This window comes from Elaeis guineensis, chromosome 2, assembly GCF_000442705.2.
Source record: "Elaeis guineensis isolate ETL-2024a chromosome 2, EG11, whole genome shotgun sequence".
Taxonomy (NCBI): domain Eukaryota; kingdom Viridiplantae; phylum Streptophyta; class Magnoliopsida; order Arecales; family Arecaceae; genus Elaeis; species Elaeis guineensis.
The window spans coordinates 122,067,650-122,081,292 of record NC_025994.2 but is presented as its reverse complement, the minus strand read 5'-3'; the positions used below and the strand labels follow the sequence as shown (position 1 = coordinate 122,081,292).

The 13,643-nt window shown below is 42.3% G+C and overlaps 1 protein-coding gene across 3 annotated transcripts; it reads left to right on the top strand.

Annotated features, from left to right (window-relative positions):
• The first annotated feature begins 8,547 nt into the window (after positions 1–8,547).
• On the top strand, positions 8,548–13,025 carry LOC105038157 (auxin response factor 11). Of its 3 annotated transcripts, XM_010913879.4 has the most exons (14): positions 8,549–9,086; positions 9,185–9,300; positions 9,405–9,500; positions 9,626–9,682; positions 9,815–9,967; positions 10,064–10,148; positions 10,329–10,419; positions 10,540–10,704; positions 10,795–10,908; positions 10,997–11,069; positions 11,158–11,314; positions 11,415–12,031; positions 12,112–12,299; positions 12,391–13,025. In XM_010913879.4, the coding sequence occupies exons 1-14, from the start codon at positions 9,032–9,034 to the stop codon at positions 12,542–12,544; spliced, it is 2,121 nt and encodes a 706-aa protein (XP_010912181.1). In that variant the 5' UTR covers positions 8,549–9,031; the 3' UTR covers positions 12,545–13,025. The 3 variants fall into 3 exon arrangements, with proteins under 3 accessions (XP_073109215.1, XP_010912181.1, XP_073109216.1); XM_073253114.1 differs by having other exon boundaries at positions 8,548–9,086; positions 9,815–10,148; XM_073253115.1 differs by having other exon boundaries at positions 8,549–9,112; positions 9,815–10,148.
• The last annotated feature ends 618 nt before the right edge of the window (positions 13,026–13,643 follow it).

The following is a 13,643-nucleotide window of genomic DNA, read 5'->3' as shown; positions in this document are numbered from 1 at the left end:
CGGCCATTCCACGGTCCATTCCCAACCGACTAAACCCAGAGGTCTGGTAGCCGACCCACATGAAGCTCGCCGACCGACGGAGGAGTCCGACGCCACTCTGCTGGCCACCGACCTGGGGTCGGCCGACTCCACCAACCACCGTACGGTCGCCAGACGTTGTCAGCCCTGACACGGACATGCGGCACAATTACCTAGGGGCATTGTCCCGCCCGGGGCCGGGTCAACCCTAGCGATTAGACGGCTACACGGCGACATGACGTTTTCACGGTGGCTCTGACAGTCTACAGTGAGTTGACAGTTCCTCACTTGTCCGCGCCATTAATGACGGCGCCATACCGTGCTCCACTATATATACCGGGGAAGGCAACAGTGCAAGGGGTCGATCCGCCCGTCTCTCCCACATACGCAGGCTCGCTCCTCTCTCTCTCTCCCTCTCTCTTTCTCAGAGCTCTCTGTCTGCATTTCACTGTTGCCCAGTCACCTCTCTGACTTGACCGTCGGAGGGTTCCCGCCGGAGCTGCCTCCGGTCAGTGCGGATTTTCTTTTGCAGGTGCACGCTTCCCGGCGATCGGGCGACGAGGCGATTGGCCGCAACATTAATAATTATAATTATGTGTTTGTTTAGTGGTACATTGAGATGAGTATTAGATGAATGAAATCTGTAAAAATAAACAGCTGTAACTAGTGTGTATTTGACATAGGATATAATTTTTTTTGGGTTTATGGCACGTTCACAAAAATGATGCAAAAAAGCTTCACATCACCACTTCATTCCCCACTTCAGCTCCCACTGCATGGTGATTGATGAGATAATGCATAAGCCTGTTTGTCAAATGATTTTTATGTACCATGCTGATCGCAGTGGAAAATAGAGTAGGGCATGAAAGCAGCACTCCAAATCGTGCTTGTACTAAGAGGTATATCGGCACCTTGCTTTCTAGACGACAACCCACTAGATTGTGTTCAGCACGAGAATTAAAGGGGAAAAAAAATAAAATCCGACAAGAATAGTTTTTTTCACAAAATAAGTCCTCGATTTTACTTTTCCAACTCTGTCCAGTAGAAAAAAAGACTACAAGCAGGTATCTCGGCCGAGATTTTGATTCATCCCGGGCCTCTCTCGCTATGATACATGCATGAATCTCGGTTTCTTATCTCGACCAATTTAAACAATCCAAATCATAGCCTGATATATCATCCGATTGGAGATAAATGTATTATATTGACTTATACTTTTCAATATTTTTTTTCTTTCTTAAACAATTTTTATAATAAATCTCAAAATTAATATAAAAATATAGTTATCAATTTTAAATTTTCCATATCAATCGAGATATCAATATCTCGGCTTGAACATAGCAGCGATATCTCGAAAAAATGATTCCCTGGAAAATTTTTTCACTTGCTATATGAACCGAGAAAAGAAAAATCAACGTATCAATTAGCACCCAGGGAGATTAAGGTTGAAAAACCTTGGAAGCATGTTTTATGCTCTCGGTATTTTCATGGATATACCCTTCCAAGAATATTCAACACTGCAGGCTCCAGGATTTCCGTCAATAATATTTTTATATTCTTTGTGATCTATCCATGTACAGCATTTCTTGTTTGCATTGATTTTCTTCAAAGCATAACGCGTTGTGACGAGTTTAAATATTCCTTGAAGGGTGCAGGTCTTGTACTGGGACCGGCAGGGATCCAGTCTTGGAGCTGGAGCTTCACCTCTGGGGCATAATATTTCCGTTCTAGCCACAGAATTAACTGCTACATGGATGGTAAGTTCGGCATATTAAATATTATTGAGATATACCGATAGTATATTTTCACACCGACTCACCATCGGATCTACTTGACCGACGACCCCGACTTTACTGACCGACGGCTATCTTTGCCGGTCGATCGAGGATACGTTGGTCGGACAGATCTTCTTCTCTCTCTTGGTCGGCTGAACTGTGGAATCCGATGTCCGACTCTCGCAACGCATCCGATCGACTATCGGAGGAGCCCCATGTTTCCACCCGACGCCCCTCAACTAGCCACCGACTTACAGTCGGCCGGCTCCTTCAAATGCCGTACGACAGCTGAAAACTGTCAGTCCTGACAACGGCATGCGGCACTGCCGTCTAGGGGCATTATCCCACCTAAGGCATGAGTCGACCCTAGCGATTTGACAACCCCACGGTGATTTGATAGTCTCACGGTAATTTTGACAGTCTTCAGTGGGTTGACAATCCTTCGGTTGTCAGCACCATTAATGACGGCGCCATACCGCACTTCACTATATATATCGGAGAAGGCAACAATGCCAGGAGGTCTTTTCGAACCTCTTGAATCTCTCCTCCTCCTCTCTCTCTCATCTTCTCTCGTTGAATTCTTTGATTCTTGTCTACTGTTGCCTAGTCTCCTCTCTGACTTGACCGTCGGAGGATCCCCACTGGAGCCACCTCCGGATAGTGCGGATTTTTTTTGCAGGCACTCGTTCCCGGCGATCAGGTGACGAGAGGATTGACCGCAACAAATATCATTTGCCGCAGGCCGAATTATGGACCAAGGGAGATTCAAAATATTACCATCTCTCGGCTGCATGAAAGTGGGAATAATTTTTATCCCCTTCTAATGAAATTAACTTCATCAGAATTGTGGCTTGTGCAAAAATGCGTGTCTTTCTTTCTATTTTCAGGGAAGACAGTCATATTGTTGATTGCTTCGCCATTATTGCATGCTCGCTCTCTTTCTCCCACCCGGCAGCATAAGTGGCTTCCTTCTTTTATTTGTATTTTTTGCTATTGCTGATGCTGCTGGCGTTTCTGTTCCAAAATTCTAATTCAGCTCAGCCCTTTTTAATATCAAAAAACAAAAAAAAAAAGCCCTGTGTTCTCTTCCCTAAAATGGACACTATAGAGTGTAATGTTATGGAGGTATACCTCATGTCCTCAATTCTTTATTAGAGTTTTGGAAGAAAAATAAAAAAAAAAATTTCCTCCAAAGATCATTAAAATCTTTTGTTTTGAGTTTAGTCCTCAAATTGAAAAGGTATAATTTTTTTTTGATGTTTATGTACATTCATTCCTAGCCCATCTTCGTTTGGAACCAGAAGAGAAGTAAATTTTACACCATACTCATGTGGCCCGACTCGTCTCGCATATGCACAAAAATACAACACGGTATGGCATGGCATGGCAAACACGAAAGATGGTACAATTATTTTATTTTTATTTTTATTATTTTATCATCATATTTTTTAAATTTTTACTGTTATAACAGTTAATTAACCATTTGACCAAATAGTCGTATTTTGTAGACAACCCTATCTTTTTTTGAATAGTCACTCCTCATCGTGGTCAACCAATCAAAGCGTCCTTTTGTTCGTGCCTTTCCATAATCCATATAAGACTACGAGTTCGAATGGTATGAGATATTGAAAATAACATATTTTTTTTCTCAATTCTTTCTCTCTTCTCCATCTCTTTATTGTTTGAACCCTCTCTCATTTTTATTTATTTACTAAATTTTAAAAAATTTATAAAATTTCTCGTTGAGAAAATATTTCGATCGTATTTTAAAACAGGACTACTATAAATACTGGCATAAAGATCAAAAATTTATCTTAGTAATTATATGCTTTCAATTTTTTTTCATCTGCATTATAAATTAATGGGTCAATCTGATTAATTTTTTTGGTAAGTCAAATTTTTTATACCTGTCTTATAATTTAAATAAATCTAAAGGTCATCAAAATTTTAACTTAAAATAATTTTTGATTTGAAAAAACACTGTTCGCAGAAGGCTCTATTTTAACGTCCTTTCCCATCATGCACCGTGCGAGTCCCACGATACAATCCTATATAATGCCACATGGTGATGGACACCAAAGACCTACGGTCACTTTAGTGCATGGTGCATCTCCGTATCAGTACTACTCCTGTTGAGAGAATTACTCCTCCTGACGGTCAGGGATTGGTGCGGTACACTGGGATCAGATGGGCGTTCTCTCGATACTATCTCACCAATCATCGCTCGACAGGACCGCAGTGGGGATTGCAGAGTGGTGCAATGAAACATTTTTCTTCATTCAAGGAATGAATTTGATGGATTCGATAGGACAGAGTTAAAGACCAATCTTTATTGGTGTCAGTTACTAATTTGAGTGCAAGTATTGGCGAGCCAGAAAGCACCGTAAGTCCAACCCGCTTCTTGGTGTATCCGGACTTCTGCCAACTCTGTATCCACGTACGATGAGCATCTTGACGTGCAATGTGCGTCTGAAACACCTTGTCATAGAATAATAGCAATCCACCACCTTGACTTGTAAGTGAGATAACATGGCCAACCTCTCACCACACAAAAGATCATTAAAAAAAAAAAAAAGGCCTTGGAACAGGGGAGGGTGATATCATTTGGCTCGTGTCAGTATTATATGGGGTTGGCTGCCGCTGCCCACCAACTAAAGTATGGTACCGTGCACTCGTGTGCACCCATTTAGGTGCAAGCAGCCGGACAATTTCACACGTGCCATTGCATTAGATATATTGGATGGATAGGACTTTGATTGATTGATTGATTGGTTCGGGCACATGCATTGTCCTTCTAGGGAGGTACAATATTTAAAGTGGCGTGCCACGTGAAGGGGATGGTGTAGAGTAATCGCTAGCCTCCTATTAAAGTATGAGGAGGAAATAAAGTGAGAATGGATGCAATGCCGAGAGTTGCAATGTTATCTTCAGAGATGCAAAGTATTCCTAACCCTGGCAATTTATAACTAAAGAAATCTCATGTTGCTAGCTTTATTTATTTATTTATTTATTGATATAGAAAGCTTTATTTGTTGTTTGATGGAGAGAACAGAAGGAACAAGGTCCTCCTAATCCATATAGTTGGATGCTCGCATTATTTGGTTTCTCATTCTCTCTTGAAATCTGATTTCGAATCTCTAATCTCGCTTTACATTATTTATAATATCTATGGTATAAATTTATTATATTCAATGGAGACCGGGAGGTAAACAAAATTTGGTCAATATGGTTTGGCCTCCCATTTGATATGAAAACCTACAGCAGATGGCAGCCACAATTTTAAATTGGATAACGGACCTGGTTATTTTTCCACTCTGGTGCTAGCTGGTATCGAACACTTGGCCTCTGAGAATTGTAAGATTTGTTCTAGCATCAAATGTGTCTTGAGATCAAGTTCTAGGTATAAACTCAGCTTGTAGGTTAGAGGAGGATGCCTTGCTCGAATATTGAACACCATTTTTATTCCAGTAATGCCATAATGGATGAATTTTTACATTCACGAACTTGTTGGATACTCTAAGGATTACAAAGGAAAAAAAAAAAAAACTAACTTGAAATACAGAAGGGGCTGGTTTATCGTGACAGGATTGTTTAGTAGAAAGATACTTGTAATGAGGCAATATATTTAGTTTGAGCTCTAACTCCACCATCGGTTTGATTCTACAGTGTTTACACAATTGTTGTCTTAGGCTCTTTAAGCCCTAGATTTTTGTTAGAAGAAAGAAATCTACCAATTAGATAGGAGACATAAAAAATAAATATACAAGCGCACACGCCCGCCCACAATTCAGATGAGTTGCTTAATGTGAGAGGTGAGAAGACATAATAACAATTTTTGGATCTACATCAACAGTTCAGATGAGTGTCGCATACTAAAAAAATCAAAAAAAAAAAGAAATGGATAAATTCTAAGAGTATTTGGACAATTTAGACGACTGTATTCTCATTTGAACTGTTGATGTAGATCCAAAGATTATTATTATGTCCTCTTATCTCTCACATTAAGCCACTCTTCTAACTTGATATGCTTTATATATATATATATATATATATATGTGTGTGTGTGTGTGTGTGTGTGTGTGTGCGGGCATATCAAAAGAATTTGCATGTTGTTGTTTTGTAGTCCTTGAAATCAATAAAATTTTCTTGTTTGGATCTATTGGTGAGTTACCATCCTTGGGCTTAAGCATAAAACCTTGGATCATGACATATTGTTCGCATTAAATGAAACTCTTCTTCCAAACAAGTATAAAGAATATATCTCCAACTCATGCAATGACCTAAACAATTATTCATTAATGAAGTAGTCATATGTTTGTCTAATCTAGCTATTTTCTTAGCACTATATGTATGCATAGATATGTTCAAGAAAAAATGTTGAATTTTGAGTTTTTGCTTCTTATTTTTTTTTTTCTTTCCCCATCAATGATGACTAAAAATTATAGTCTGATCAGGTGCAATTAAAGTTTCTCCTCGCCGAGGCCATAATATTTAAAGGGTTAATGCCTCACCATCATTAAAAGTAACATATATGAACATATTATCCCATTATAATGACATAATTAATGTTTTATATCTGGCCACCATAACACTAAAGGGCTAGCATTGGTGATAGGCAGCCTACTTTACTTGGAGTCTTACATTTTAAAAAAATTGCATACAATTGCTGCATCCTTTATTTGTGCACTAGGCTGCTTGTAATGATCTCATCCGAAGAAGGGATGCATGAGACTTGGTTCTATTAAATCTCGATTTTGAATATTTTTATAGTGCGATGTGTATCATTTTGAATCGCTATCGTATCATCCATTTTGATGACGGGCAGTTTTTATTTATTTGAAAAATATATTGGTATTTTTAAATATGATATACTATAAAAATGATAAAAAATTATTTATTTTTAAGATGAATAATATGACAGCTATTTACAATGGTTCCATGTGCTAGAATGCAAAGATTCTATCGAAGAGGATCTTTAGCGTTAAATCTTACCACCCCACGCCAAGGCGTCCAATGTCATCCATGCAAATTGACAAGCCCAATTGCTGGATTTACAAGGGGAGGTTGATCCGATGGAACCATCATGCGTCACAACACGTCATACACACATCATATGTTCGCTTGCGCCACAACATTAATTGAAACGAGAAGCTATTTATAATCTCGACTGACTTTCCATGATTTCGTTTCAACATTTCCGGATTTCCATACTTTAATACCAAAACAACTGTGCACCAAAAGAAAAAAAAAAAGGAAAAAAGAAAACTGTACACCAACTTACTGGAGCCGTCTTGACATGGAATGGAGCTAACATGATTTTTTTTTTTTTTTTAAAAGAAGATTGGTGCCAGTGGTTGCGGGGTCTTAAAGGCCGGTTTCGTTCTGTTTGTAACATTTAAAACGTTGATGAAAACTTTTCTCTCTCTCTAAAAAAAAAAAAAAAAGGTCAAGCACGGTGTGATATTTGCTGCTCCAATCGAGACAGAGTCACATCAAAGGGTACTACGGAGAGTCTTGTCTCCGGGAGGAGAGGAAACTCAAAACCTTGGCCCGTTCCTCTCGGTTGCCTCCGCCTTGGACAAGCAAACCCAGCCGAGTGCCGGCCTCTCTCTCTGTCCCTGCTTAATTAACCACGTCTCATCCTCCAAACTCCAAAATCTGCGAACTTTAGCCCATATGACTTTATTTATTTATTTTTGCTTGCCCTTGATATTAACATGGTCTATTAGTCTATTAGTTATTTATCTAATATTTATTTAATTGGAGTTTCTCACAATTTTCTCTTGTTCCGGCCGTCCACCTTGCTTACAATCTACGTCTTGTTGTTGGTGTGGACGGACCAATAAGCAAATTTTATTTTGTATTTTAATATCAAATTCTCAAATAAAAATTATTTTTAAAAGACTAATGAGAGGAACAGAGCCTCCGATGTCAATTGTCAAGCCCTTGTTCCAACGTACGGGGACGGGTTCCACAGTCCAGTCGCTGTTCCCTACCCGGGACTGGGGCACGTGAAATTTCCATCACTGCCTTCCTTGCCCCCTACCTACCATCTGTCCGTGCTTCACAGCCGTCTGATCACCCCCGTCCCACCCCGGAGCCTGGCGATCCCGCGAAACTACGTCCACCAAAAAGAAACAGGGCCCACCAACAACGATGGTCCCTGATCCAGCGGGCGTGATCGGCTGTTTCCCGGAATATGGCTTCGAGATTCGTGCAACACGGGGCCATGTCGGAGGGTAGAGAACCGCTGCCCGAACTCGCGGCCGGGGCTATGGGGCCCAGCGGAACGGACCCGCTTAGGTGGACGTCCCGATCGCGCTATTTCCCACGTGGACCCTTGAGCCCACCGTAATGGCAAAAGACGTAAATATTACTCCGTCGCAAGGGTAAAGAAAAGACAGAACTTTTCTCTCTTTGTTTCGCGGTATTTATTTTAGAATAATTTTTGGTCGCGTTGCTGACCAAAATATCTGCCGGCGGTTACTGGAGCGAGCCATCACCGCTGCCTGCCCACGGGCAGACAACGGGGCACCGACGCCGTCAACTAGCCGTTATATCTCCGTCACGTTTTTCTCCCGCGCCCGATGCGCCGCCCGCGGAATCCCGTCACTTAATTCCACGTCCCTGGCGCCGCCGTTACAAGAGGAGACGTCAGTTGGCCTCGCGGTAAGGTGTCACGCGGGTAAGTTACTCTAACCCCTACCCACCAGCCCCCACCCAACACCCCCCCCGACCCCCACCCCCTCGCCAGTAATGTTTACGCCCAGGGAAAGACGGTCGGAAGAGGGGGAGTGAGAGAGCCAACAAGCTCCGTAACAGGACCAGGAAGCCCAAGTAAAAAACGGTATAAGGCATTTGGCAACGGTGTTTCTCTTCGCTCGCTCGCGCGCTCGCTCTCTCTCTCTCTCTCTCTGAGTTCTGGGCTCGCGGTTTTTTGGGCGTCGTTGGCTCTGAGAGTCTGGGACGGGAAACGGTTCTCGTGGGAAGGTAGCGGCATTCGGCGGTTACGCGGGGTGGAGGGGAAGGAGGAGGGGGAGAAGCTTTTAAGGCTCCGGCCGTTCTTTGATTGGGAGTCGCGCGGCCGCTCCATTAATGGGGTGAATGAATTAAAGAATTTGGAAGACGAGGGAGTGAAAAAGGAGGTGTTTTTAGGCATTCGGGATCGTAAAGGCGCGAACTTGACGAGGGGGGAGAGTTGAAGAGAGACCGCGGGGTTTTGAGAATCGAGGTCTCTCATGGCGTTTGTATCGGCGTCTCCGGCGAGCCCGTCGAGCGAGAGGCCGGAGGCAGGTGAGGGGCGCTAGTTCTTTCTAAAGGTGTCGCCTTTTTGTTCTTCTGCTTCGTTTTTCTCTTTGTTTTTTTTTTTGATGGATTTTGCTGGCCTTTAGGTTGGGGAGAGGAGGGGCTGTACGAGGAGCTATGGAGAGCGTGCGCGGGGCCGCTGGTGGAGGTCCCGCGGGGGGGCGAGAGGGTATTCTACTTCCCACAAGGGCATATGGAGCAGGTGAGGGCTTCGGAGACTCTCTGCTCTTCTTCTCTTCTTGAATTGGTCTTTGTTCTGCGTTGCTTTCCGTGTCTTAGTAGCGGTGGTTCTGTGATCGCTTGTAGCTGCTGTCGTCAACGGATCAGGAGTTAGACCAGCAGATTCCCCTGTTCAATCTTCCTTCAAAGATCCTCTGCCGCGTTGTTAACGTCCAACTGAGGGTCAGTCTCTGTTTTTCTCTTATTTTCTGCAAGATTATTCGGCCTTTTGATATTTATGTGGAGAAGGCAATGTTTGGTTCAATTATTTATACATATAAAAGCTCATCAATTTCAATACTCACCAGGCCGAAGCTGAAACTGATGAAGTCTATGCTCAAATTACTCTACACCCGGAATCGGATGTAAGAATCTACGTGATCTTGCTTTGAAATTTTCACCTGGATTTCTGAAAGAAGATTTTTTTTTTGATGGTATGATGCGATTTTAGTTGAGTTTTTGATGTAAAAATGGAAACTTGGGTTTGATTCTTGCAGCAAAGCGAGCCTAAAAGTCCTGACCCATGTCTTCCCGAGCCACGGAGACCGACGGTCAACTCATTCTGTAAGATTTTGACAGCATCCGACACGAGCACCCATGGGGGTTTCTCGGTTCTTCGCCGACATGCCACCGAATGCCTCCCTCCTCTTGTCAGTTCTATCTTTTCTTTCCCTTCGTTTCTGTCATCCGTTTTTAGCGTTCAGATGCTCTCTCATCTCTTTCGGGTTATCTTTTCCTTTGGGCAGGATATGTCGCAGTCAACCCCGACTCAGGAGCTTGCTGCCAAGGATCTCCATGGTTTCGAATGGCGATTCAAACACATCTTTAGAGGTATAGATCACGTCCTCGGTTGCTAAACGAATCTAAAATGTCTAAATTCTCGAGTCCTGCTCTGTTTTCTTGTATATGATGGAAGAGAACTATCGAACTCTTCGATACCAAATAGAATTGATGGTTAATTTATAGGTGTTATCGGTTTCCGTTCGATAATAAAATTCTCTGAATGGGTAGGTCAACCACGGAGGCATTTGCTTACAACTGGTTGGAGTACGTTTGTAACCTCTAAGAGATTAGTTGCTGGTGATGCATTCATTTTTATGAGGTGGGTATCTGTTCCTGTGTAACAGGTTACTGTGTTGTTGCTTCCTCGATCCTTATCTGCATGAATTCTAGATTGTGGTAGGGTGTAGCTAAATCTGTTAAGAATGTCTTTGTTCTACAGGGGGGAAAATGGAGACCTGTGTGTTGGTGTCAGACGCCTTGCTCGACAGCAGAATACAATTCCATCTTCTGTGATCTCAAGTCAGAGCATGCACCTTGGAGTGCTTGCCACTGCATCACATGCTGTCTCAACTCAGTCTCTTTTCATAGTATACTACAAGCCCAGGTTAGAACTGTTGCTTGGTCTATACCAAGTTGGGCATCACTTTTGTTTTCTTTGCTTAGTTTTGCAAGCTGAGGAATTTGTATAATTCAGGATTAGTCAATTTATTGTTCGTGTTAACAAGTATTTGGAGGCGGTTAAAAATGGATTCACAGTTGGGATGAGATTTAAGATGAGATTTGAAGGAGAAGATGTTCCGGAGAAAAGGTGATTTGTGAAAATTTTTATTTTGTTTTTTGATTTCAGATGTTTTCGACCTTTCATTTAATGGTATATTTTTACCGTTCTCTTACAGGTTTACTGGGACCATAACTGGAGTAGGAGATATTTCTTCTCAATGGGGAGGTTCTAAGTGGAGATCATTGAACGTAGTCTACCTTCTTTTCCTTTCTCGATCCTTTTTTTTTTTTTTTTTTCCTGTGCTTGTTGTGCTTATAGTGGCTCTGCTTGCTTTAGGTACAATGGGATGAAGCCACTAACATTCAGAGACCAGAAAGGGTTTCCCCATGGGATATCGAGCCCTTTACTGGTCCTATGACTGCCTTAAATGTCACTCAACAAGTGCTTACAAGGAATAAAAGATCTCGCTCGCCCTTGGATCTCTCAAGTTTGGGTACATTGGATGAAGCTCTTTTTTCCTTATTATTATTCTCTTTACATCTTATAAAAAATTGACATGTTCTTTTCTATTCATTTGTTCTTTCGGAGTATAGAAGCTTCTTTGGGATTCTGGTGCACAGGAAAAACGCAATCGCAGGAAGTAGGCACATTGAACGCCGCTGATGCCCAGACATCTGAGATGCAAGTTTTCTGGCCACATAGACCAAAAGAAGGCAATGATTCTAATTTCATGAATAGCCATAGCCAGTGCAACAAAAGTTTAGCAGATTATTGGTTGAAGGATCTTCATTCTCCATTAAAGAGCCCATCATCCTTGATGACCGATGTTTCTCTGAAGTTGTTTGAGGATGTAAAAGGAGAGACACATGCTATCCATCCTTCATGGCCTTACATATCTACATGCATGAATGAGGAGCCTTCGTTGAGGTTGGGTAACAACACAGAAAAATGGAAGAAATCTGAGAGTAGCAACAGTTACAGGTTATTTGGGATTGATTTGGTCAATCCCTCCAGTAGCATAGAGAAGGCAACGGTTGGCCATATTAGCTTATCAAGTGCCACCGTTGAGGATCCTCTTCAGGCGACTGCATCGCTCGAAGACTCCGGCCAGCATTCCGGGAAAGCTCCCAAAGAGCAGAAACAAGAGTCGCAAGTATCTCCAAAGGAGATACAAATTAAGCAGAACTGTTCTACGAGAAGCCGCACCAAGGTAAAAACAAATTCTCATGATGTCTATGCCTTCTCTGAAGTGTTTTTGAATTGATGATGCTGATTTCTGGGTGATTAAAGGTTCACATGCAAGGAATTGCGGTTGGTCGAGCTGTCGATCTAACAAATTTGGAAAGTTATGATGACTTAATACTGGAGCTGGAGGAGATGTTTGAGATCAAAGGAGAGCTCCACCTTCGGAACAAATGGGAAGTGGTATACACAGATGACGAGGGTGACATGATGCTAGTCGGCGATGATCCCTGGCCGTATGTCTTTCTGGACCCTTGTGTTTTGCTGGCTAATTGGATTCTTCTGCTACTTAGGTGCAAAGTGGCTTACGAATTTGAATTCTTGCAGGGAATTCTGTAAGATGGCAAAGAAGATATACATCTACACGAGTGAAGAGGTGAGAAAGATGAGGCCCAGGAGCAAGTTTGCTGCAGCTCCAGCATCAGCAGGTGAAGGTGGTGGTGGAGCTACTAGCTGTTCTTCAGAAAGTGCCCACAAATGAAGGCATCCAGAGCGGAACGGTAGTGGGGCTTTTAGTTTAGTCTTTTGATTTTTCTTGTCATTCTATTGGTTGGGGGTTTTACTAACTCAGCATTGGAAAAGACTTTATCATGCGTGGCAACAATCGATAGGAATCATTATAATTTGCAGCTCAGTTTTTTTCAGAGCCTCAAAAAATTCCGGAAAAGATGAAGGATTTAAAGAAATGAAGCTGTTGATGATTGGATACTTTGAGCAGCATTTAGGTTTTAGGAGAGAAGGGGGGTGCTGTCGAAAAGAGAGGTGGGAAAGAAAAGTGGAAGGAATGATTTGGATGGGAATATTACGATCTTATGGTACCGAGTTTGGGATTAAATATTGGCATGTTGGCTTTTTTTATTTTTCTCTTTCCTTTCTGGATTCCTCTGTGAGGTATAAGCTCTGTAAATATATGAATACACCTTGTTTGGTGCAGCGCCTTTTGCAAGTGTTTCGACCACTCATATGATCTTGGGGTGTGTCAACATTCTTGCAAATTGTGTTGTGTGTGTTTCGTGATCAATTTGATGGGGACACAGCTGGTGGTTGGCTGAGCTCGTCTCCCTGGTCTCAGACATCAATTATCGCTCTCGTGCTGTGCCGGTTTGGGCAACAACATTGCTCGACTGGAACAGTTGAACCAAGTTTTTCCGAGACTTGCCGCGGTATAATGACATGTTTGACATTGTTCGTTAGAATGCCATGGTGCCAAAGTTTCAGTCAGAGCTGCCGCTTGTAAATCATGAACGTTATATTGGGGTGGTCTCGGGATGCTTGGGAATGTCGTGCGCTCACCCCGCGGAGTGCTCTTTAGTTGGAGGATCATCCGACCCTCCTTACGGTTGCTCGTATTTCTTGCTATAACGTGCCATGACAAAGGTGGTCATGTCTCTAACTGTAGGCATAATGTGGTACCAAGATCACAAAATAGCATAGATAAAGTATATAGGCCAATTGCTCCAGCTTAAGCAGATAAGATCGAAGAGAAGATAAGCTGATTTGTCCTTGATTGTTCGCTTGCGTGTGCAAATAAAGTCCTTGTACCGGTTTTTTTAAGGACGGCACTTTTAATCAACAGGGTC

Bases quoted from the DNA above. Each gene is read 5' to 3' on its own strand.
- LOC105038157 (XM_073253114.1), top strand. From the start codon at position 9,032: ATGGCGTTTGTATCGGCGTCTCCGGCGAGCCCGTCGAGCGAGAGGCCG. The intron at 10,149-10,328 runs GTATAGATCACG...CTGAATGGGTAG, and splicing joins ATTCAAACACATCTTTAGAG to GTCAACCACGGAGGCATTTG. The intron at 12,300-12,390 runs GTATGTCTTTCT...GAATTCTTGCAG, and splicing joins GTCGGCGATGATCCCTGGCC to GGAATTCTGTAAGATGGCAA.